The 24,375-nt window shown below is 38.0% G+C and overlaps 2 protein-coding genes across 2 annotated transcripts; both read right to left on the bottom strand.

The window, feature by feature from the left end:
* Window positions 1–7,271: 7,271 nt before the first annotated feature.
* Window positions 7,272–15,242, bottom strand: inhbb (inhibin subunit beta B). The gene is made up of 2 exons (XM_082175962.1): window positions 14,346–15,242; window positions 7,272–9,539 (listed from the first exon to the last, which is right to left on the bottom strand). The coding sequence occupies exons 1-2, from the start codon at window positions 14,740–14,742 to the stop codon at window positions 8,758–8,760; spliced, it is 1,179 nt and encodes a 392-aa protein (XP_082032088.1). The 5' UTR covers window positions 14,743–15,242; the 3' UTR covers window positions 7,272–8,757.
* Window positions 15,243–18,621: 3,379 nt separating this feature from the next.
* Window positions 18,622–23,627, bottom strand: klhdc3l (kelch domain containing 3-like). Its single transcript, XM_082175961.1, has 8 exons — window positions 23,199–23,627; window positions 21,824–22,018; window positions 21,618–21,700; window positions 21,361–21,439; window positions 21,028–21,074; window positions 20,830–20,950; window positions 20,499–20,679; window positions 18,622–19,975 (listed from the first exon to the last, which is right to left on the bottom strand). Exons 2-8 carry the CDS (start codon window positions 21,984–21,986, stop codon window positions 19,375–19,377), a joined length of 1,275 nt encoding a protein of 424 aa, XP_082032087.1. The 5' UTR covers window positions 21,987–22,018; window positions 23,199–23,627; the 3' UTR covers window positions 18,622–19,374.
* Between the last annotated feature and the right edge of the window lie 748 nt (window positions 23,628–24,375).

Here is a 24,375-nt window from a genome sequence, read left to right as displayed (position 1 = left end):
AAATCCTGTTGGTGAGTCATGGGACTTTGCAGAAAGCTCCATTCCTTCCCTTATCTCCGTTGTTGTTGCCAGAGTTTTCATGTTTACAACTGGACAGCTGAACATCTGCTGTGACGAGTCCTCCTCCTTCACTGTGAAACTGACTCACTCAGTCAGAGGCTTAATATCAAGGTCTGAGTAACTGGCTTCAGAGAGCAAAACAGATCTATCTATCTTATCTTATCTTATCTATCTATCTATCTATCTATCTATCTATATATCTATCTATCTATCTATCTATCTATCTATCTATCTATCTATCTATCTATCTATCTATCTATCTATCTATCTATCTATCTATCTATCATCTATCATCTATCTATCTATCTATCTATCGATTTATTTTTATAATTTTAAACAAGGATTTAAACTTTAAACCAAAATCTGCCAGTATGTGAATTTCATAAGAATTTTATTTTCTTATTCAATTTTCTTGCATTAAAATTCTAATTGCAATTCTATGTTAATTTTGCTACTATAATTCAAATTGAATTTAGGAATTGAACTGTAATTTAAAAGGTATTCAAATTTCGGGGCATCTGGTCAGTGGTCACCATCGGCACAGATTCTCAGCAAAGACCAACAAGAACCAGATAAGACTAATTTCGTCTCCATACTGGCGTGATGAATCCAAACTTCAAGCAAAAAGAACTGGATGAATGCTACAGATCCACAATTTGATTTCTGATTTGTGATGCAGCCTGAATCATCACACCATCTTCGTTCATTAGCCAAAGGACAACTTGACTTGACATATGGATAATAATGTCTCATAAACACCTTAAATGTTTTTCATCACTTATTAACATGCAAAAGCAAGTGTATGGAATTATTACGGTTGCTATTTTTTAAATGAGACATGCCTATAACATTTATGAGGTTTCCATACCTGCAATCCACAAATCCCAAAGGTTTACTCCACCCTTAACATAACATTGCATCAGATACATACCACGTCTGGATCTTCTCACACTCACACACATTACAGCAGCATGAACTTAGCATTGGAGGCAATGTCTTCTTTTCCTGTGAGTGTCTATGTGTCAGTACCGATACGGCAAAGGCCTGCTGCTCTTGAAGCACACACTGCATATCTTTCTCATTGGCTCTCAGCATGCAAACAGCTGTCCAACTTCCCAATCTAATCTTGACCCTGGCCTGGTACTCGGTCGCCTGTCTGCTGGCCTTCACATCAGCTGATAATTGTGGTCAACATGAGGAAGTGGCTGAGATAACTGAGGGATTATTCAATGCTTAAGGGCATTAGGTAAGATGTGTGGAATCCAGTCATTACCTCAGTCATTCGCGCTTGAGCAATCCACACCCAATGCCACCTTTTTTGGGCAAATGGCTCATGTCATCATTGTGGAACTGGAAAAAAACAGCATTAAAGATTGACATGTGCTTTGTAAGGTGGGATTGAGCTTTGGCAGTTGTTGAGCTTTGGTTGCTGTAGAGTGGGTAAAACAATCTGAATCACCACATTATTATGCCTCACCTTATTATTGAGTAAACCGGGATGAGACGGGTAAGGGACAATGAATATGAATGTAACATTCAAAGGCAAACATTTCCTAAATAGTAACTGCTCTCTTGTGGTGTGCTTGTATGCCCTCTTCACAGCATTCCTGTTTCTGTTTTCCCCCATTAAATAGTTACCTGTGGTGTGGTTCTGGCACAGGCCGTTGGAATGTTCTGTATGCACCTGAAAATGTCATCAATCAAAGTATTTACATTAAATCACACAATGGGATCCATATTAAAACAGAGGCTTTTGTTGCGTTCGCTTCCTTGGTGGTAGATTACTGGCACGCTTCCAATCTCACATAGAGCAGCCTTTGAGAGTGGAAAAAATTAAGATGGTATCTCGAGCCAAGGCATCATCATCAGAGGCATTGGAGAACCGCACGCTGTGTGTGGTTCTCATTCCCTCTTTGACTCAGCGCTCTGTGAAATTCATTTGAATCGGGTGATAACCGTAGCCTTTGACTTGTGTTGTACCCCCGAGGGGAAAGCCCAAAGTCTGACAGATATCTAGTCCCGCAGAAGTCCAGCTCTCTGTTCTTTGATGGCGTACTGTCCTTGGGTCCCTCGCTGCTTTCCAATTAACATCCCATTTTGGTTTTATCGCTGTGTGTTGAATCAGATAACGGTGGAAAAGAAACATTCTCCTAACATAGGAGTTCACATCTCCAACTGGCAGTAACTGTTCCTACATGTTAAAAGACATAATATTGCTTTGCTGCTGTCTCTTTAAGAGGACTGCGTTTAATTATTATTTTGGTAAGTGATTAATCTGTTGATTATTTCTTTGATTACTTGAATAAAAAGCAACATTTTGTTGATTTATTGAAGAAGAAAAAAATGATAATTTCACATGTTGCCCTTTTTATAATTACATTTTATTATCTTGTTACAGGTACTGCTCTCATTAAAAGATAATAGATGCATCCCATGCAGTTAATGTACTTATGCACTATTCAAAGCAATTTTTGTAGTAGAAATTTTATATGCAAGTACTGTGTTCACACTTAAAATTCCAACAAGAATTTGTTTTTATTTAAATGCCCTGAAAATACACTTATTTAACTGAAATGTTGGACACCTCATGCACCTTTATTTATTTATTTTTTGGCGCACAGACCTGACAAATTAATGAAATTCTTTCAGCCCTATTCAGTCAGCATGCAGGACAATCTTGGATGCATTGTAACCTGTCCTGTGTGAGAGCTAAAGATTCAGGGATTCATTCAGTTTAGGTCAGTCAACGTTTCATTTATAATTCACAGCTCAGGCCTTTATTAATGAGGCTTCATCCACGGGAAAGAAACAGTGTGCATAACTGTAGCTCACTTGTCAATTTTGCAGTTAGACCTATACATTGTCTCCAGACACATTTTGATGATATGATGCCGAATATTCCCTTCCATGTGGAGCATTCCCTCAATATATATTGACTTTGTCCACATTCATTAGCGTAGAAGAGCATGTCAAGCCTCTGTGTGTCTTTTCATCTGATCAGGTTGCCTTCTCTCTTTGTGTCTTTGTTTCTAGCTTCCTTTTAACCAATAGGCGTGTCACCCAAGAGCGACATTCCGCTACTCTTTCCACTGCCCTTCTCTCTTACAGGTCTCTTCCGACATCAGTTTCTCCTCACAAAGGTCTTCTTTCTTCCATCCGTGATGGAGACGGCAGCATCTTGAGACGCCCACAGTCAGCATCTCTGTTTTGGTCAAATCATAAAAATTCCCTAAAGACTGAACAATGGAAAACAATAAGGCACCTGCAAAATAATGAGCCCTCAGTCAGCCGTGATGAGCAACGTAGGCATGATAACTCGCTTTAAAGTGGCCTGCGATGAATGTACAACCACACCTGAAATCCCCTCCAATGGAATTCCCCCTATCACAAACACACAGTGTGCTCGGCGATGCAAATATGCCCTTATTTCCCCACATATTTTCCTTGTGTTGTGAGATCAGAGAGTCGCAGGCCTTTGTCTGTGAACTTGAAGGCAGAGCTGTGCTGCAGTTTCACTTGTACGCGTCATTGTCACTATCACCGTCAGCGGTTTCAGCCCTTGCATGCACCACGTCACATGAATGCGAGCAGAAACTCTGCCTGGCTGAACAAAAGGCCAGCTGTTTGCTCTTGGCTCCCCTTTTAACTGTGGTGTACGCGCGGGGAATTACTCACAAGTTCAAGTCTTCTTTCTGCCTTTCTTCCGTTCTCCAAAGGTTAAAATAATCCTATCCTTCAGAACACTGCCACAAAGCAGCTTCATTTAGCTCAGCCAATGGCCAGACCTAAGCCAACATCAACATCGTGTTTGGCTATGATGGATATTAAATGAGTTTTGGATGCCAGACAGAAGGTTAGGGGTGGTTGACTGTGGGCTTTCAGTGTTTAGTTGCCCTTTTTATGCCATACACTGTACTATCAGCTCTTTCACAGTGGTGACTCTCTCCTAGGTTCCCTATAGAGGTGACCCTCGTTGATCCCTGATCCCCCAGTCGGTACTAGGTAGAACCATGGCACAAATGGAAGCTTTGTTGGCTTGAATGTACGCTAGTGCTCAGGGAGTCAAGGGGTCAATGTGGAGGGGAGGAGGGAGGTGGAGAGTGACAAACCTTAGGTTGTTTCCTTGCTAAGTAAAAGGTGTTTCCTTCGAACATGGCAGTTGGGAATGATCTTTGATCATTCATTTTAGATTTAGATTTGAGCTTTAAAGTCAAACTTTTTGGTTTTGTTTGTTCGTTTAAATGTTTGAAGGAGCATAAGTGTGCAGACGTTGGAGAATTGCTGGATTAATGAACCTTCTGCTCATTGGGCCACTCAAGTATGCTTGCAAATTCTCAAGCTTTTTTACCCTGGCCTGTAATCCCTCTCTGAGTGTTCACAGGCCTTGTGCAGGTCAATTCTAGGGTCAACATTTCTGTGACAATAAATTGCATGTTTTTCACTTCTTTTTTTTTTTTTTGAATTCAGAGCAGGATAAATTTGTAGTTATTCATTAATGCAATAAAACCAAATGCAAATCTAACACTGCCTGTTGGAAAACTATCTAGCACGTCGTAGCACTGCAAAAATAAAAAGGGGAAAAACACAGGGAAATTCTTGATAGATTTATACAGCTGAGTCACAGTTACTCAGTTACTCAAAATATCGATTTCTCGATTTTAATTGATTCTCATTTTTGTGAACCGATATCGATTCTTAAATCCCAAGAATCGAAAAGTCATCCTGTTTTCAGTTGATGAATGAATGTAACATTGTAGCGCGCATCCCATGCAATAAATCGCAATAATCTTTGTGCTTTGTTACTATTGATATGAAACAAAGTCTCAGATTTCAAATTACGTCCATTTTCTTACGAAATTCAAAAACATAAATACCGTTTTGGCGCTGTGGCGCACGTGATCTTCTCTTCCGCCTTAATACCAGTTACCGCGCGAAATAAACATGAATGAGCATCTGAAAGTGTGTTAAAAGGTAGAGTACAACTTATCTTAATCCGTATCATGTGACATGGAATCGCTCAATCAGTGTTTCAACCGTGGAAAGACGTCAGTAAATCAGCTTTTAAACAATGTAACGTCACATTTACCTCAGAAAAAACATATCCAGTGACCATAAACTCATTAGTCAGCTAGAAAAATTAACTGTAGAGAGGAGCATTTAGCTAAATATAGGCTATGCACCATATTACATATTCATTATCATTTTTAATATTCTTCCATTTTTAACGCATGTTTGACTAAATCTGGCAGGTTTTTATGACAGCCACCATTTAAATGTTTATATTTCATATAACTTTATTATTATAAAAATACATAAAAGTGTAATTTAAGTGTTTGTATACAGTTAATTTTTACCTTCAATATTATAGTAGGCTAATGAAGCCCAGTAGACAACCACTGACTACCGATAGTTTACAGCATTAGTTAAGAGATTTGTTTTCCTTGAGAAAATTTGCCATGTATTGTACCTGATATCCAAAATAATCAATATTGAATCGAATCGAATCGAATTGCAAGCTTGTGAATCAAAATCGAATCGAATTGTGAAATTTGTGTCAATACCCAGCCTTAATGTTCACTACCACTACATCAAAAGTTTACAGTCGGTAAGATTTTTAAATGTTTTTAGAAGTCTCTTATTTATAAGGCTGCATTTATTTAATCAAAAATACAGTAAAAGCAGCACTATTGTGAATATATTATTTAATATATTTTAAAATGTAATTTCTGATGGTAAAGCTGAATTTTCAGCAGTCATTACTCCAGTCTTCAGTGTCAAATCATTCTGATATACTCATTTGAAGCTCAAGTAATATTGCTTATTATTATCAATGTTGAATGTTATCAAACAGTTGTGCTGCTTAATTGTGGAAACCATGTTTTTTTTATAATTCTTTAATGTTCAATAAACAGCAGTTATTTGAAATAGATTTTTTTAACAATGTGAAAGCCTTTACTAAATTTTTTTATGTAGGCTACATACATTTCATGTTTTATAAAATGTTGTTTTGTTTGTTTGCTTATGAAATTCTAAGCATGTTTACCCATAATAATGGCCATTTTAATGACAAATTATGGCAAGTATGTGTCTATATGTTGTTTTACATTCAATTTAGTCCCCATAAATCTCTTAACACCTGTTAACCTCAGATGTAGTGTACAGATTGTATTTTATGTATTTTGCAAGTGAGATGGTTTGAGGTGTTTTCTTAACGTGTGTGTGGCTTCATGAGTTAGCCTGCAGCGTAGCTATGGTGTCATTAACATTCCAGCAGTCATAGCGGCACCGTTAACACTCTGCTACATGACGGGACAGCTCTGCCTGTACCTCTCTACCTGCTGCTCCTTCTCTCTGAACGTCGCTCTAACTTTTCTCACGCCGAACACCCACCTACACAAACAAATACATATAAACACATGCCAACCTCCATAACTTAGAAACTAAAAGCGAAATATTTATTTTTGTTACATGTGGGTGTCAGTTCTGACTCATATCTATCTTGTGCTGTCATTTTGAGAGGACTTCTACAAACAAGTCATTTTTCACACCACTTTATCTGCCTCTCTTGACAGATGCAAGACAGGTACATTTCAGGTAATTATCTGTCTTGGGTTATGTGGTATGTTTTGGAAAGTACTTGTTGTTTTGTAGCAAGATTTGTCTGAAACGCCCTGACCATTGGTAGGTGTGCTGGTCTGGTCTCTCTGTTTGCCTAAGGTTTTTTTTAGTGCCGCATATTTTGCATTTATACCTGTAGGGCTCAGAAAAGGCAGTACTTGTTGATAGTGCTTTCAGGGGATCCACTCTGATGTAATCAGTCTCTGTGCCTACATGTTGTGCAGTGAGAGTCCTCTTGACTCTGAGCCAAGAATGTACTAAGAATGACAAATATTGAAACCATGGAGCTTTGCATTTATGTGCAAAGTGTTAACTGGTGTATATATAAGTATACTGATACTATCTCAATTTGTTGATCGATATCTCAGAGTGTGGTTTAAGTTAAGGCAGTGTGTTCTCCTAATTATGTTAACGAAGCGCTCTTGCAGACTTGCAGAACTTCAGTAGTTGCACGTCTTGTAAATTAAGTGAAGTGGGGTGGGGTGGGGGGGGGGGGCAGTATATTCTTTTAAATGCATGCAGAAGTCAGACTGTTAATGAACAATCTGTATTGTAGTTTTGATACGCTGTTAAAAGCAACTTGTTCACAAGGATGCAAAGTAAGAATTTATTTTAAAGTTACAAAATATTTAAGAAAGAATATCTTTATTTTACATAATCTGTACAGAGATGACATCCGTTTAACTAAATGACTTTGTAACAACAGCTAAGAAATAACTCTTATTAAATAGAAGACTGGAAAATTAAAGACAAGGAAGAGATTGTTTCATCGGTTTGCTGTACATAGTATAAAAAATTAGACAGAGCTACAAATGGAATCCATAATGTTGTACCCTGATTATTAGGCCTCTTGAGAAGGATAATAATTATTATCAATAATTATTTTACAAATATTGGAATGGCCTTGCCACCTTATTATAATAGCTAAAATATTGGCCTCTTTGGTACAATTAATTAGGTACAATACATTTTTCACAAAATTCAGTTTTACTATAAAAATAACATTTTCAATGGCAGTTTTTTTTTTTCTAATCCCGCAACTTTTCAGTGCAAACATCGTAACAATCATCCGCTTTGGAAAGCAAGCGAAAGATCACATTTCAAGTATTGATAAAGATTTAAAGACAAGCAGAAAGAAGAATTCAGTTTGACATAGTTCAGGATTACTATACATTGCATAGTTCGTGCGGCACTTTATATTAAAAGGACGATGGGCAAGGGTAGGTCCACCTCTTTATACCCTTTTGAAGGCTTTGCATTATGCAAGTGCTTTAAATTGTGCATTTCGAGAGTTTTCGCAAGTGCTGTACTCCCTGTAAACCAGCTGGACAGAATGGAAGCGGCTCTGTGGAATGCACACCGCTGCAAGCGTTTGTCAGTCACAGAACTGTGCAGATGAAGGAAGTGGTGAAGTTTGTGCTATACCGGTTAGACCTCAAGATCTAGTTAAGAAGTCGGCCGCAGTCGAGAGGTGCACACATTAGTAGAACAGCAGAAGTAGTTTCAAGATGATCTTGTCCAGAGGTGTTTGCAGTTTGAGTAGAAGCCTCACAATGGTTTAACAATGCCGCAGACAACTAGTCATAGCTAAGGGAATGCCTCTGAGAACGACTGGGATGATGACGTGCACTGATTTTGAAATCTCCCCCTCAGCTGGAATGATTTGTCATGTTGTCTTAAACAAGCTGTTGAAGTGCTGGTGTTCTGAAGAAGAAGGGACATTGAGATATGCCAGTGCTTGTAAAACAGTTTATAAGTACTTGTATCAAAGTGTGACACCAGTTTGTCTCCTTTTTGCAGTTGGAGAGAAAAGTATTGAGCCATTTTTTTTTAAGTCTAGAAATGGCAAACTAGAGAAAAAACAGATTGTTGTTCCATTTCCCTTATCATCCCAAAGCCTTTTTGTTCATTAGAAGGACCCACCTGTCATACATCTGATGATCATCTACTGCTTGATGCACACACACACACACGTGCGTGATTGTACTTTGTGAGTGCACAAATATTAACACAATCTATATGCATGTGGTTCAGAAAGACTGTCACTGCTTACGTAACATGTCCTAACATGGATTTTGTTCAGGCACAGCCACACTCCTCCACGATCATGTTAGGCACGTCGCGCTTGACGATGTTGTACTCATCATCGAAGTAGAGCATGGACATGGTGCTGAGTTTGGTAGGTATGCAGCAGGAGTTGACCGATCCAGGACTCATGCCTCTCATGCGGTACTGGTTAACCACAGCCGTGTGAAACGACGAGGCAGAGCCCGGAACACCTGCCATGTAAGCTGGGCAGCTGCCTTCACAGTAGTTCCCATAGTACCCTGCTGGCGCGATGATCCAGTCGTTCCAGCCAATGAGCCGGAAGTCAATGTAAAACTGTTGTCGGCAACACAAACCGCCATTGTTGCCGTCACACTCCAGGCCTCGCTTTCGGATGCGGTGCTTCCCTTCTGCCTGCTGGGCGCGAACCACCAGAAAGGGTCTGTGTGAGGGGTCGCTCGGGTCCACCAGGATGGGCAAAACGTTGGCAGCTTCGCATCCCTCGCAGTGGATGTCGAGGTCCTGACGGCGACCCCCTTTCACCAGCATTTCCCTTACAGCCTCGGACACAGGGAAGGTGTGCCAACCACTGCGTTTCAACTCCACACGTTTTTCCATCACGGGCCAGTGCATGTTCTGTCCACCGGGCTCATAGTAGTGCACTCTCACTGTCACTTTCCGTCGCAGTCCCTTTTCCTGAGCACCTGGCAACAGCTTGAAGTACAGCCACAGGTGTGCCTGCAACACGTAGAGGTTCTGATTCCCCTCATTGGAGATCAGGAAGTACAGGCTGGACTTAGATGGCGTCACATCATCTGTAAGAGACCAAAGAAGTTTGTTAATGGTGGTTCTTTCTTACAAAACAGTCTTGTTTATGCCTTTTGTCAGAATTGAAATAGCACAAACAGGTTGTGATTCTGCTGACGGCTACCTCTCCTTAGCCACATTCACTGACATAAACCACCCAACTTGTCAAGATTTACTAGATGCCACAGGTCTGGGGCCAAGTCCAATTGGCTTCATGGTTTGGGCTGAAGATGCTGGACCGGGTGAAAGGCTGGGGGGTTGTCGGACGTGGGCCTTGCCCCAGGGGGTTCATTGAGTTCACAGGGAGAACTGTGAAAACCCAGAGCTTCTGGAGCCTCAGAGACTGACAACACAATGCTCTGTGAAAGGTATTAGGAGAGTGCTGTGGCACAGCCTAGCATTGAGCGTGTGCCCTTCAAATGAGAAGCATTATGAGGTATTTACATGACACTGGCAACTAGTGAATTGCGTAGTCCAAGATGCAAGAGTTAATTTATGTGTGTGTGTATATATATTATATATATATGATTGCAAAGATTTATTTGACCACCCAATAAAATTAGGGAAATCCAGATATATTGAAAGCTGCACATGAATCATGTTCTCCGTAACCCTGATTTGAATGCCAGAGCTGTTTGGCATGTTTTTAAATAGTAAAACAACCATGTTTGCAAACAGATTAGTTTGGTTTAATGTCAACAACTTGCCACAAAGGATGGCTTCTTAATTTCATAGCTTGATCTCACATACAGTGGCTTTACATGCACTTGGCTCGCCCTGCTTTTCAGAACATTTTAAAAAAATAATTGTTTTGAAAAAAAATTCAAAACTACAAACTAATCAGTAATCATTTTATCACACAATACTGTATGACTTAATTTTCCAGTAAAAGTGTTATAATAGTTATTCTAGCTGTCAAAATTTCTGATAAACCCAAACCAAGTTTGTAAAGAAAAACTTAAAAAATCCAAAACACATATATATTTTTATATACATTTATATTTTTTGAACAGGGCTGTCAAGGTTTGTTTATATCCCACAGTGCAGGAACACAGTCAAAATTTATCAGTGACAGAGAATCAAGCCCTGGAGAGGTGTCAGGTGTGAACAAGTATGTTCGGTGATGATAGGGAACACATTCACTGAACTGATTACTCCACCATTTCACCTTGTTACCTGCTTTTATATGCCCCCTGGATACACATATACTTGTATGGCCATGTGCTCAAGTGTTTGAGAACCTGCCTCAACAGCTCCTGCTAAAACTGAATTTAACAGGGCAAGGCTTTGTCCACTTTGCACTTTCCACAATGCAAACAGGGAGACAAGGTGCAATATGTGTTGTAGCATACTATACTTTCTCTCCACCAATATCAACACTTACTTACATCAGAATTCTTTCATTACATTGACATCTTTGCCTTTGCATCAAATAGCTTTTAATTTAATAAAAACTGTCAAAACATTACAATTATTTTATATTTTTAATGAGTTATATTTTAAGGAAATTGTTCAGCTGTTAATTTCTAAATATTTTTAAAAAAAATATAAGTTTCAGTATGCTTGCTTCTTCTGCATCCTGAGGTTCACAGTCTGCGTTTAACTTTTATCTTCTCTAGTTGATTGGCAGACCAGGTAAAAAGGTAAGTTATCTAATCAGTCAGCATGACAAATATTCATTTCAGCAATGCATTTCACATTTCACGTAGTTATTTCTGTTATAGTAAAACGCTATAAAAATTGTATAGCTTCCACTTCCCAGGTAATTATATTTTTTATTTAATTGATAGATAGACTGTAGATTTGGAGTCATTTCTAAACTTAACAATGTGTTTATTAATCAATTAAGCTAAAAAGAATACGGTCAAAATAAGTAGTCAACAGTACTTTTGAGAAAATGGACATTAGGTTTGTTTCTGTGTTTCACTGAAGATTAATCTTGTGTTAATTCAACTGCTTGTTGAAGATCAATAGATCAAGACCATGGCATGCTGCCTGATTAGATTTTGACTGTCAGCCAATCAGTTAGCACTACAGGCTCTAATTTCCCTGCTTGGATCAAATGTCAAAAAACAAAGATTTTCTAAAGAGATCAATTTGGCTCTTTGACCTTATGGACACTGTGCCACACTGAATAATGTCTAATAATGAAGTCTTAATATCCCGTGTTGAACTGGTCCTGAAGAGTTCAGCGAGTCCGAATGGTTACGCTGACAAATGAGAAGCGAGCATCTACCGCTCCGCTTCTGTGGCTACGGGACACCAAATACTTCTGAAATGGCCCATAGGACAGTGTCAATAGAGACCTGAAATTGGCAGCCGTCCTCTCTTGTACCTTGGCAGTCCTCTTCTTATTGCTCTCCTAAAGCATGGAGTGAGATAGGAGCCACCTTCTGGCTTGCCATCATAGCCCATAACAGCAGGGAAGAGCATGCAACACGCGAGGCAGCACAATTGCCTGCAGCTGCAGTGATTTGCACATTGCATACCTCACAAATTCCTCTTTTTGTACCTCTGAGCAGAATAGATCTAGGGTTGTCCTAATGCTATGCCCTGGCTGGCAGCCTTCACTTGAAGGGTTAGTGCCAGCTGGCCTTGAGGCAGATGGGGGTTCGGAGAGCCAGTTTCATGATGCATTGCTGCTCAGTGGTTCAAAGGTGTCGTGAATAATAGGGGACACTGAAAAGAGGCCTGATAGAGCTTTGATATTTGAAATGCATTTTCAGAGTAGGATATAAGAAGGCCATCCCCCCCACCCCAGCCTCTGTCACCCACAACGACTCAAATGTCTCATGCATTATTCTGAGTGATTTCTTTTGTTGTTTTTGTTCCCAATGTTGACATATTGGGTTTAGCAAGAACGCACAGTACTCGCTCAATAATTGCCTTCTTTTGTTGCGCTGTCATGAGTGTGTTCAGATCATTCTTATTGGAGCAAGAAGTCCGAATAATGTCCAAGCTAATTGTGCTGCGGTGTGTAAGACTAGAAGATAAAGAAGCCAGTTTTACAAGCTTGAATGTGCATCAAACCGAGATATTGGAAAATGTATTAAAAAAATGATCAAATATTTACATATCAAATCAATTATCCTTCCTAATAATGACGAAAGATTACGATTATAAAAATCTGCTTCTATCAAATAATTTTGTTCATGCAAATTTACAGAACTTAATGTGCAAAATGTTATCCATGTTTTTTAACACTTTACAAGCTCCATACATTTCCCTGTAAATTCCCTGAACCGCAGATCTATAATAGATGAACTGGTTAAAAAAATGAAATCCAGAGCTTCATTACTTTGCTCTGGAACTAATGGGTAACTATGCTAGTTATAGGGTTCCCATTCCTTTTGACCAATGAATTTCCATGACATATTCAGGTGTTCAGACAGGGTTACTTGCTGCATAAGTGTTTTGAAATTGAATATACAATCACTATATTTCCATTACTTTTCTGACCATTTCATAATTACCTCAAATTTCCAGGTTATCTATGACCATGGGAACTCTTATTTAAGTGGTATAAATTCCTTTGAAGTAAATACAAAGGCATTCGTTCTATTCATTTTAACAAGTTTTTTATTGCTATATTGTCTGTTAATAAGGAAAAAGGCATGGCATGTCCTTGCCCTCTTATTAACAAATTATCTGTAATGCTTTGATTGCCATGTTTTTGATGCTCTTTTGGCGTTCCCGAAGATGATCCAGGATTTTAATTGCCTCAACACCCACCTTGCAAAATTCATCATTTGACAAACTACTCATTATTTTCAGTCAGCATATCTAATTGTATGTTAAGAGAGGGTCATGTATTCTAATTGCTCCAGTTACATAATCATACACATATTAGATCAAGGATGCATGTCTCATTAACCCTCAAAGACCCACAGTAGTAAAATTGCAACACTTGTTTAAAGCAATTCAGTAATATTCAGTACTGTAATTTACTACATCACTGCAAAAACTTTGTCATGAAAATCTTGTATTTGCTAAATTATAATCACACAATGCACACACATGCACACACATACATGCCTCTCTCTCTATATATATATACAGAGAGAGAGAGAGAGAGAGAGAGAGAGAGAGAGAGGGATGTATGCATGTGTGTGTGCATTCTGTGATTGTAATTATTAAATCTATTATTTTTTATTATAAGCATTAAATCTAATCTATTAAAGATAGATAAATAGATAGATTCCAACTACACATAAATAGTGCAATGCATGAAACTGGAAAATATGTTCCCTATGACGGCAGTAGGCAGTGGTTTTGGAACAGGAACAGACCCACTGAATGTCACAGCTTACTAAAGTCAGACAAGGAGGTCACCGTGGCATGTACTGGCAACCATGGTAACACTTTATTTTAATGTGTCCTTGTTACACGTTACATGTTTACTATAGTAATAACTATAGATTTGGCATAATTACATGCAACTAACCCTAAACCAAACCCCAATCCTACCCTAACCCTATAGTAAGTACATGTAGTTAACTGCTAATACTTTTGGTACAAAGTATTGATAACTATTCGACCAGCAAATGAAATATTTGATCTGTAAAACATGTTTAGTGATTGATGATTACATCCTCTAAAATAAATTCCCTCCATACATTTAAGTTCCAGCCAAGAAATTGAAATCTTTGTACTTGTACTTAATTATACTCAACTCAACTGTAGTGAAATGTTGAAAGTTTCAGGTATTCCAAAATATGCATAAAAATGATTTCATAACTAATATAATACACAATATCAATACCTCTACAATTAAGGTAAAAGTAGCCATGCAGCATGCTATTTCTTGTACACACCTGACTCGGCGAAACTGATTATTTCCGACGTTTCTTCTTGCACCTCGTTGTAGGCAGCATGTCCATCTAAGTTGGGAATTTCAACCCTCCCGTCCTCCCTAACTTTACCCGCGTGAAGTTTGCGCAGCGCCGTTACCATGGCAGCTTTGGGAATGGGATGAGTGATATTTGGTCTCTCTCTCATCTGCAGTCGGTTCAATATGTGCCTTTTAACCGCCTCCAGAAAGTCCGTGTCCATTCGCCCCGAATCATCCGAGTGTCCAAGTCCACAAGAGACACACTGAGACTCCTGAGATACTGTCTCAGCTCCCAGACTACACTGAACTGAGAGCATGCAAGCCATTAAACAGGTTAGAGAAAGGATGTAAATACTCATTTTCTTAAATAACGTGTCCATACAACAAACAAATCAGTTCATTAATTCAATTGATCTATAAACAAGACAGAGTTGTACTTCCAACAACCTCCTTTGACAGATCTCCATTCATCATCATGCTCGCGGTCATTTTTGAGAGACGTTCACAGAAAGTGTAAACACGGTAAACACATTGATTAATAATGAGGGCTAGTCGCAAAAATATCAGTCTTAATTGATGCCAGTTAAAAAGCGCGAAAACTCCTCATCTCCGGGGTAACTGACAAATTGACTTGTGTGAAGAATCAAAACAAACCGGCTATTAGTCTTGTATTCCTTTAAAGTTCAGTGTAGTCAAAACTCTTTCTTGTTTGAAGACAAAATTGCACTGTTTGTCTTTCCACCGAATGTCAAGTGCTCGTGCTCCTCTTCTCTCTGTAATAGTGTTGTGAATTGTGTATGTTCTCTCGTATTTCTTCAGCCTCAGGAGGGATGTTGTCCTTTGGTCTTTTCTCTCGTGTAATCACGACACTAAAGCACCTCGCGCTGAAACTTTTTTATAGTTCAAACCACGTGGGACTCCCAGCCAACTGGACGCGAGAGATTAATATGCTAAAACAGGTTACGCTATTAGCGTGCTGCATGACCACTGGATCTGCAAATGATAGGCTATAACAACCTTTTTCACATTAACCTTTTCAATGTCAATATACAAGACTGCAGTGTTTGTCGTAACTCAACTTAAATCTGTTTCTTTCAAAAAGCAGAACAATAGGCTACATTTAAGCATAATATCTAAAGTAGGCTACAAGCAGTTGTTGCTTTTGACGTCAGTTTATGCATCGAGTGTTTTTTTGTTTTGTTTTTTTTGTTGTTTTTTTAAGTAATAAAGCAGCACCTGTATGGTTTGATGATGATTATAATTGATTTTTAGATTACATTTATAAAATATACACTTAAATGATGGAGACGCTTTTGCAAGGCCTGAGACAATTTTTAAGAAATTTCTCTCAAGCGTCGCTTTGTTTGGCAAATTAATACACCGGTTTATTTCAGTGTCAATATACTTTTTGTAATGCGGGTAGGAGCGGGATTACAATGTCAAATTTTGTTCTTAGGTGATGGTGCCATCTATCGCTTCAACAAAATAAATACATGTTACATTGTCAAGGTACTAGGCCTAGGCAACATGAATCCGTATGCATTTGAAAACGGCCTTTTCGACTTTACACTTTAATTCTGAGCTTTTCTCTTTATCAGATAAAATCTTTAACAATTTTGTCATATAAAATAATGTAATATTCATAGGTAGGCTATCATATTGAATATAGCGTAGGCTACATATTTAGTAGGCTAATAATGTAGCCTACTTAATATTTATTTAATGAATGGTTCTGGTTTCTGTATTTGTAAAGGCAATTATTTAAAGAAAAAAAAAAACAAACATTGCTTTTGCATTTGTAATTCTTGTGTATTGATGCCATCTCTCTGCAAAAATAAACAAAAAAACACCTTTTTGTGGCATATACAGGCTTTGTGCCACTGCAGAATATATAACTTCTGTGCCACTTCTGTAAAGATGACATCTAAAGTGGCATTCATATGGTGTGACATTTTGAGGTTTTTGAGTTCTGTTTTTGAATCTGTTTCAGTGTTTTCAGTTTCGGCCGTTTTCCCCTGTCTTCTGTGATTTTTGGTCTAGTCCTGTTTTCCCCGGTCTGTTTAATTAGTTCATCTGTGTCAGCTGTGTCTTGTTAATCATCCTGTTTGCCCGTGTATATAACCCCAATGTTTTTCCTCAGTCTTGGTCTGTCGTCGTCTATGGCTACGTTCACACTGCAGGCTGAAACGACCCAATTCCGATTTTTTTGCCCCTATGCGACCTGTATCTGATCTTTTCATGACAGTCTGAACGACACAGATCCGATCTTTTCAAATGCGACCCAGGCCACTTGGGTATGTGGTCCCAAATCCGATACATATCCGATCTTTTCAAATGCGACTTCAGTCTGAACGGCCAGGTCGCATTTATCCGACCCGCACGTCATTGATACGCGAAAAACGTCATAATCCTGCGTTGAAGTAGTCGTCGGTTTGAAAACGGACTGCATATTCGTCGAGCTGAGGTAAATCTGCCGAACGGGTCGACCTCGACGAGCCCGTTAATAAAAAATAAATAAATAAAAAAAGCCCACGGCCATTATATACGTTATGTTAACTTATTTGTGCTGAATCTGATATTAGATAGGTCAGCGGCTGCTGTCTGGCTCTTGTGTAACGGTCGCTGCGCGCTAGTGTGTGTGTGTGTGTGTGTGTGTGTGAGAGAGAGAATCACAGTTAAAGTTTAGCTACTTCCGCAAACAAAAAGTGACGTCGTTGACCGTTGAGTACTCTTCTGCGCATGCGAGTCACTTCTGAGTCATTTCACGTTCACACAGGAGATCACAAAAGGTCGCATTTAATTGGAAATGTGAACGGCCTTGCAAAAAAATCGATTTTTTTCAAAAAATCGGAATTGAGCATTAAGCCCTGCAGTGTGAACGTAGCCTATGTATGGTTGGTTTGATTCCTGGAGTTTTGTCTTTTGATTTTGAAATCTGAAATTATTTCAGTTCTGGTAAATAAATACTTCTTTTTGAATTACTTGAATCCTCATCTCAGCATCCTGCCTGCTACAACCGTGACATATGGATTATCAGCATATATAAACACGTTTTACCCACACATGTGGTTTGACCTAATATATAACAATTGTAATTAATTCCCAACAGAATGCAGTTCAATACTATTTACAGATGACACATTGTCTTGTGTTCAGTTCTTTGATGTCACTTGCAACTTGCATTTTTCATAATGGAATACCATTTACTTGGTAAAATTTATATTTTGGATGAAGGATGCTGAGATGGTCTACATCTGTTTTTTTGTTTTGTTTTTTCATTAGAATTAACCGATTGAATGTTGATCACATAATATACTCAATATACAAAAATACTGTGTAGAAAAATCCCAAGAGTTAAGGTGACTGTTGAATATGCTAAATCTGTTTGATTTGTACATTTGTTGAATTTTTGTATGGTGTGACTGGCATAGTTTGTCGCCCTCAAGTGGTAATAAATACTACATGCATGTAGATATGTATGTACAGGTCAATTTATAATATATTATAATTGGTGTAATATATATATATATATATATATATATATATACAGTCAAATAAAAAATTATTCAGACACCAGATGTAATTTTAGATTGTATTTTTTTTACTAGTGGGTGCAGGACAATATAGTTCATTTATGTAAGTGAGGATAGCAAAATAAAGTAAACTGTGGCATATTATGGCCAAACATTATTCATACAGTGAACTACCAGTAAAATTGATAAAAATGTGGGACCAAAAATTATTCAGACACTTTGACCTGACCATGTTTTGCTTAAGTGTTTTTTCTTTAATTGCTAATGCGAGCTTTTTACACCACATACTGAACAAAATTAATCAGTGCTGGGCAATTTGTTGACCTAAATTGGTATTATCTAATTGTGTTCTTAACTTTAACAGCTGACAGCTACTCAACCTAATTCATTTGTGAGACAGTCTAACAGAAGGATGGCCAAAACCAGTGGAATATCAACTGATTTGATAACTCTGCGTTCTTGTCATAGTTTATTACCATTTTCGAAACTATAGCAAATAAACTGATATTGTAAGAAATGTTGAAGGTGTCTGAATAAATTTTGGTTTGACTATACTGTATATGCATAATTTATATATTTTTTGAATATATAACTATTTTAACAATTTTTAGCTAGCATAATTTAAAACAAACATGCTACAGATTTAGTTTTCTAAGAATATCTGTTCTTAAACCTTGCTAGATTACTTTTTAAATCTGAAAAAATAAATAACAATGATAACATAACTACTGCTGTAACAAATTTTAATTGTTGAGAATGGATTCCACATTACTCGTGTAATGCATTACTTATTAAATCATTTAAGTGCAGCCATCTTGAAATAATGTGAAGGCAAGAAAATAAATGGTTGCATGATGCTACTGTTCTGCCAGCAATATCCGTGGATCTTACAAAACACACAGAGAACATTACAAAATGTTTTGTTCAATGTAATGTAATGACAATGTTTGGATTGAATACTATAATAAAATTCAAATCAGCAGTTTTGACCAGTATTTAACATTTAGTTAAGATTCTTTCACGTAAAACTTTGATACACAGTAAAATAATAAGGCTAGCCAATGTACGGCTCTTACAGAAATGACACATTCTGTAGAAGTTAAAAGCCCCAATTGGTGGTTTTTCAGAGTAAATGTGAATCACAGTCGAGAAATATCGCAGTCTGTGTCAATGAAACTGTACAGAGCAATATTCTGATAGCACCTCAGAGCGCAAGTATTTACATTTTACAGGGAAATCAAGCTACAAATATCTAACTTATAGTTGTTGATTATTGTCTATACACATTAAATTGGTAGGAGAAAGTATTGTGCCATACAAAATGACAAACTTCACCTTCAAGGTAATAATTACAGACGCTGTAAAGAGTTTGTACATGACTGAATTTAATTTTATTGCAAACGTTCTCCCGCGAGGATATGGATATTGTTGCTAATGCCTTTCCTTTTCTCACAGAGAAAGTAGAATCCACTGAAAACATCAGATTTCTGCCACTGTCATATGCCACACTGAAATCATATGCTGTCCTTGTAGGGGTTTACCACCCAGGACTAACAGCAAGTCAGGCATATGGAGAAACATGGCGTCCTCGTTTTCCTCTGTCAGGTCACCACTATTCTCCTTCTTTCGAACAGCCTCCTGATTCTCAAAGGTGAGACAGCTTCCTTTTAGCTTAGAGTCTTTCAGTGCAGTACTCAAATCTGGTAAACACTTCTTAATGTCCATGTTGAAAGTCTGGAGCTCAATACAGGGCTCTTGCATTGTGCTGCGGGGCGGTTGGCACTTGTTCTTAAAAGGTCTCAGCTTGTTATTGATGTTGTGAGAGTAGGGTATTTCGCTGAAAAAGATGTTGTTTGGTGCTGTTGGCTGGAAACTCTGGCCTAGGCCAATGCTGCAGTGATGGATCCGGCACAGAGAGGCAGATCCAGGCGACAATGCAAGCTTCTTCCAGGTCTCTGTCTTCAGGTTGAACCTCCACAAGCTGTTCTGAGGGGAACTCTGGGTTTCCCATCCACCAAAGATGAGCATGCTGTCTTTGAACAATACAGCAGAGTGACCAACCAGCCTGGAGGGACCAGAACTGCAGAGTAAGAAATATGTGTTTAGATGCTTCTGATTAGTTTTTCCTCAGTCGCTTTGGTTCATTTTTTTGAAACAGAACTAACATTCTCTAAACTGTAAATCCAATTGCACAACTGTTTTATGGGACATCTCAACTCTATCCAAAATATTTTGGTAAATTGGCCAATGCCACCAAAGATTTTGTCATAGCGTGAGTCATACAGGTTAAAATGTTTAGATGTTTTTTTCACCATGGAGTGTATCCTGGAAATGTTCGTTACATACAAATGTTTTGTTGATACTGACTGCTTACCTTACTACCTTACTATAAGTTTTGTTTAGAGGAATGCTATTGTTTACCACACTGAGCTTTTTTCGATACAATTTCATTGAATGGATCAGTTTACATGTGACGGTTCACACGATGAAAGAATGTTTAGAAGACTGAGAATAATTGTGATCATGAAGCCAGGGAATTTAGATGGATATTACAGGCAGAATTAAAGAATGAAGGAACGATGGGTGTTAATAAAGAAACTCACTGGAAATTGATGCGGCTCCAGGTTTGACTGGAAAAATTCCAGCTCCACAGGTCCTTCTGTTCTCTAAGGCCCTGCAAGCCACCGAAGAGGTACATACAGTCCTGGTGTGTCATAGCTGAGTGACCATGTCTGGGACCAGGCCCACCTTGTGCACTGCTTAGTAGTGACCACATCCTGGAATCTAACATGTAGTAAATATAATTAGTTTGGAAAGGTCATTCAGCTATATGCAAATTACAAAAACCATCCCTGAGGTGGATAACAGTAAATATTCAGTCTTAGCCAGGAGATGCTTGCTTACCAAAAAGCATAAATATGTAATAACACTCACCAAAATCAAATTTCCAGAATTCTTTTGTTGATCCTCTTATATCAATGTATCCACCATAGACATACATAAATGACCCAAAGATGACAGCACTGTGCCCTTTTCTGTTTGCTGGTGTCACTCCCTGCAAAAACAGTTTACTATAATAAAAGGACCATCAAGTGTTTCAGCTGTAAGTCTTGTAAAATCAAAGATGTTTACCTGTAAAGTTTCACTCCCTGTTTTCCAGTTAATCCAACACTCTTTAACTGCAGAGAATATAAAACTGAAGAGGTGAACAACTGAGTGACATATTGCTGTGGTAAAACAAAATCTTAATTTATGCAATTCAAGTGTTGCTGTCAGTATAGCAAAAGGGGACAAAACAAATTTTAAAAATCTGAAATTCAGATTAATTTTGACCAATCACATTTTTGTCTTAGATTGGTTATGCTTATAATTTGTCATAAAAGTGTAGTACAAATTGTAGTAAAATTCATTGAATGTATTTATGAATTTTCTAGTGGACCCCACTGAATATGCAATAAAAAATACCTGTATCAAACACCCAAAAAGGAATTTTTGAGTTAGTATACGATGAATCTTGCATTCCTCCGAAGACATAGAGAAATTCCTTAGAAGAAAAAGTGGAAATAATTATATGATTATAAGAAATATATTATATGAAAAATGAAATATATGTAAATATATGAAAATGTACATTTTACAATGCCACATTGTTTCTCATAACTGGTGAACACCCAATCCCCAACTGTGAGTTTGTTATTATTAATAAATTAATTTATAATTACCTGATGTGCTACCATGGTGTGCTCCTCCAGTTCTTCAGGTGCTTCTTCACTATTACAAGGAAGCTCGTTCCACTCATTACAGACTAAAAATATAGACATTTCCCCTGAATTATAATCAGTCAATGCTGCAGGAACCATTAACTGTGCAATAACAAGTGCAAGTGTCCAAAGCAGCAGACAGACACAGATAAATAACAATAACATACCCACATTATATTTCCAGAAATCTCTCAGTGAGCATTTTTCTCTACCACCTAGTAAGTAAACATGTCCTCTGTGGGCACAAGAAGCATGCTTGTAACGATCAGATGGTGCAGGGCAGTGCTGCGGCACTGGGGTCCACAAGCAAGCACCGCTCCCCTGGTTCATGCTTGGGCTTTGAGAGTCTCATGGGTTAATCCCTGTGAAGACAAGCATGAAATACACAAGGGCCACTAATGAAGTCAGGTTAACAACACTTCCTAGAATAGCAGACACAGCAGAACAAGAATATTGCAATGAAAGGAATTTTTATTATGTGGTAAGGTAATACATTAGGTAAGTGTTGAGCAAATATTTGACTAGAAAACAGGTATAGTAAGCAACATTGGAGATTTTAGACCATATCATGTAGAAAAAAAAAGGCTTTTATATAAACAGTTTAAAACACAAAAGAGAAACATACATTTTGACACAATAATGTTCAAATAGTCTATTTCACCATTAAAAATAGAGCCACGGAATTGATTGAATGACTTGAAGTAACTCTCACCCAAAAAAAGTTACTTGTTGCCACTACTGGCATAATGTATACTATATGTATGTGAATATACACAGTAATTATAAAAGGAATTAACCAAATGATTACCAACTGATAAGGGAACAGATGTTATTTCCTGTTCTTTCTTTTTTTGTTTTTGTTTACCGACAACAATAGCCTATGTAGGCTAGGCCATGTATCTTCTCACTCACACTCTTTTCTAACTTTGTACAGAAGAAATTGTTGAAATTGTAATGTTTGGTTATGGTTTAATATCTAACAAAGTAGGCTAATTGAAAAACAACTTTTTGAAAATGAAATCTCTTCCATCTTTAACAACTCACATTAAACCTAAAAAATCTAAAATAGCCTAAACTAGACATGTTAGGCGACGTTTAGTAAGTGATTCATCGTATTAGTCTTAAAGTAAACTATAAAGTAAATACAGTAGACCTAACAGTTAAAGGTCCACGTTTATGTTGCCCACCACCGCGTGATCATTCTTAACGTGTAAACGCCCAGCCCGTTATACATCTAAGTTACTATCATTGGCATTTAAAATGGGCACGTGAAAGTAACTAAGATACATTGATTACCTAATACATTTACAGTGGTCGTTAAGTAATTACTTGCATATATAAACAAGAAGTTTATATATGACTTGTTATTAAAGAAAGTCCTGAACGTGTCACATGACCGCGGTGAAGAACTGTTTCAAAACTGATAGCAACGAGTGGATAGAGTTCGTCGCGAGAAGCGCAAATGTTTGTTGTTTTTTGCCTTTTTGCTGACTGTAATATAACCGTTTAGATTGCGTTGTTTACAAATGTAGAATAACTTACCGCTAAAAATCGTCGGTGAATGTCTGTGTCCTCCCATTGATCTTCATTGGAAAGATGTTGTGAAGTATCGCTGCCAGACAAGAGTGCCAGTAGAAGAGAAGGAGGGGCGAAGAACATTCTGTTGCGTTAATTCTCTCTCAAGAGGGTCTCGACTGTAACCCATAAAAAAAAAAAAAAAGAAGATGAAGAAGAAAGAAAAGAAGGCTGTAGCCTACACTCGCGAGCACATGAGCTTGTAAACTCTGAAGCAGCCTGGTCTGTGAAACCGGGAGATATGAGTCTTCCTACTTAATTTATGACAAGTCTTCCATTTCCTTGCATACCAGAAATGAGGAAATTTGATTACCACAGCCAGAACATGTCCAGGATACAATACAAACATGTTGAAACCTGCCATGAGGACATATGAGTATGTCATCATCGGTCACATACTATTTCAGTAAGAAGAGTGTCATAGCCTCACAGTTCCCCACCAACCAAGAGGTCTTGGCTAAATGCAGACATTTGCTCCCATGATGCCTACAGACAGAGGCAGAGCCACTCTGCTGTGGATGAATGAGAGGGTCATGTGAAGACACTTTTGTCATAATGCTGTGCACTGACTTTGGTTCTTCATTCAGCATCATTATACTTTAAACACGTACCAGTAAATGACTCCATTCTTGTACTTAACACTACGTACTGACTAACAGAAAGTGCTCCTCTCACAACGCTATAGAGGTCCTCAAAACTGTGTTCTAGGCGCGTAACTGGATGTTACAGGAGGTTGTGAGAGACATTGTACCGCAAAGACAACAATTTCTCAATGTAAAACGAATTAAAGAAATGATTGTTGACTTCAGGAAGTTGACTGCAGCCCACTCCCTCCAGCTTAAATTTCCACTGTCCACTGAGGACTTCTCCTGTAACCACAACACCTCCTTAGTGAAGAAGGCCCGACAAGTACTTCACTTTCTGGAGAAACTCAAAACCATACAGTAGACTAGTCGTTAGTCTTTAGTCTAGAATCTGTTAGGCTCACTTGTATATAAACTGTCTGAATTTTATATTGTTATTTGTCTGTAAATGGTATCATTATCATTTATTCATTCATTAATTCAAGTTCAACAATAGGGGGCATCAATTACCTATTTACTGTACGCTATCTTTGCTATCATTACCAGTGGGTAGACTAGAA

This window comes from Leuciscus leuciscus (genome assembly GCF_965113295.1).
Source record: "Leuciscus leuciscus genome assembly, chromosome: 7".
Classification (NCBI taxonomy): domain Eukaryota; kingdom Metazoa; phylum Chordata; class Actinopteri; order Cypriniformes; family Leuciscidae; genus Leuciscus; species Leuciscus leuciscus.
Note: the sequence above shows the minus strand (reverse complement) of the source record. Positions and strands in the feature narration are given on the sequence as shown.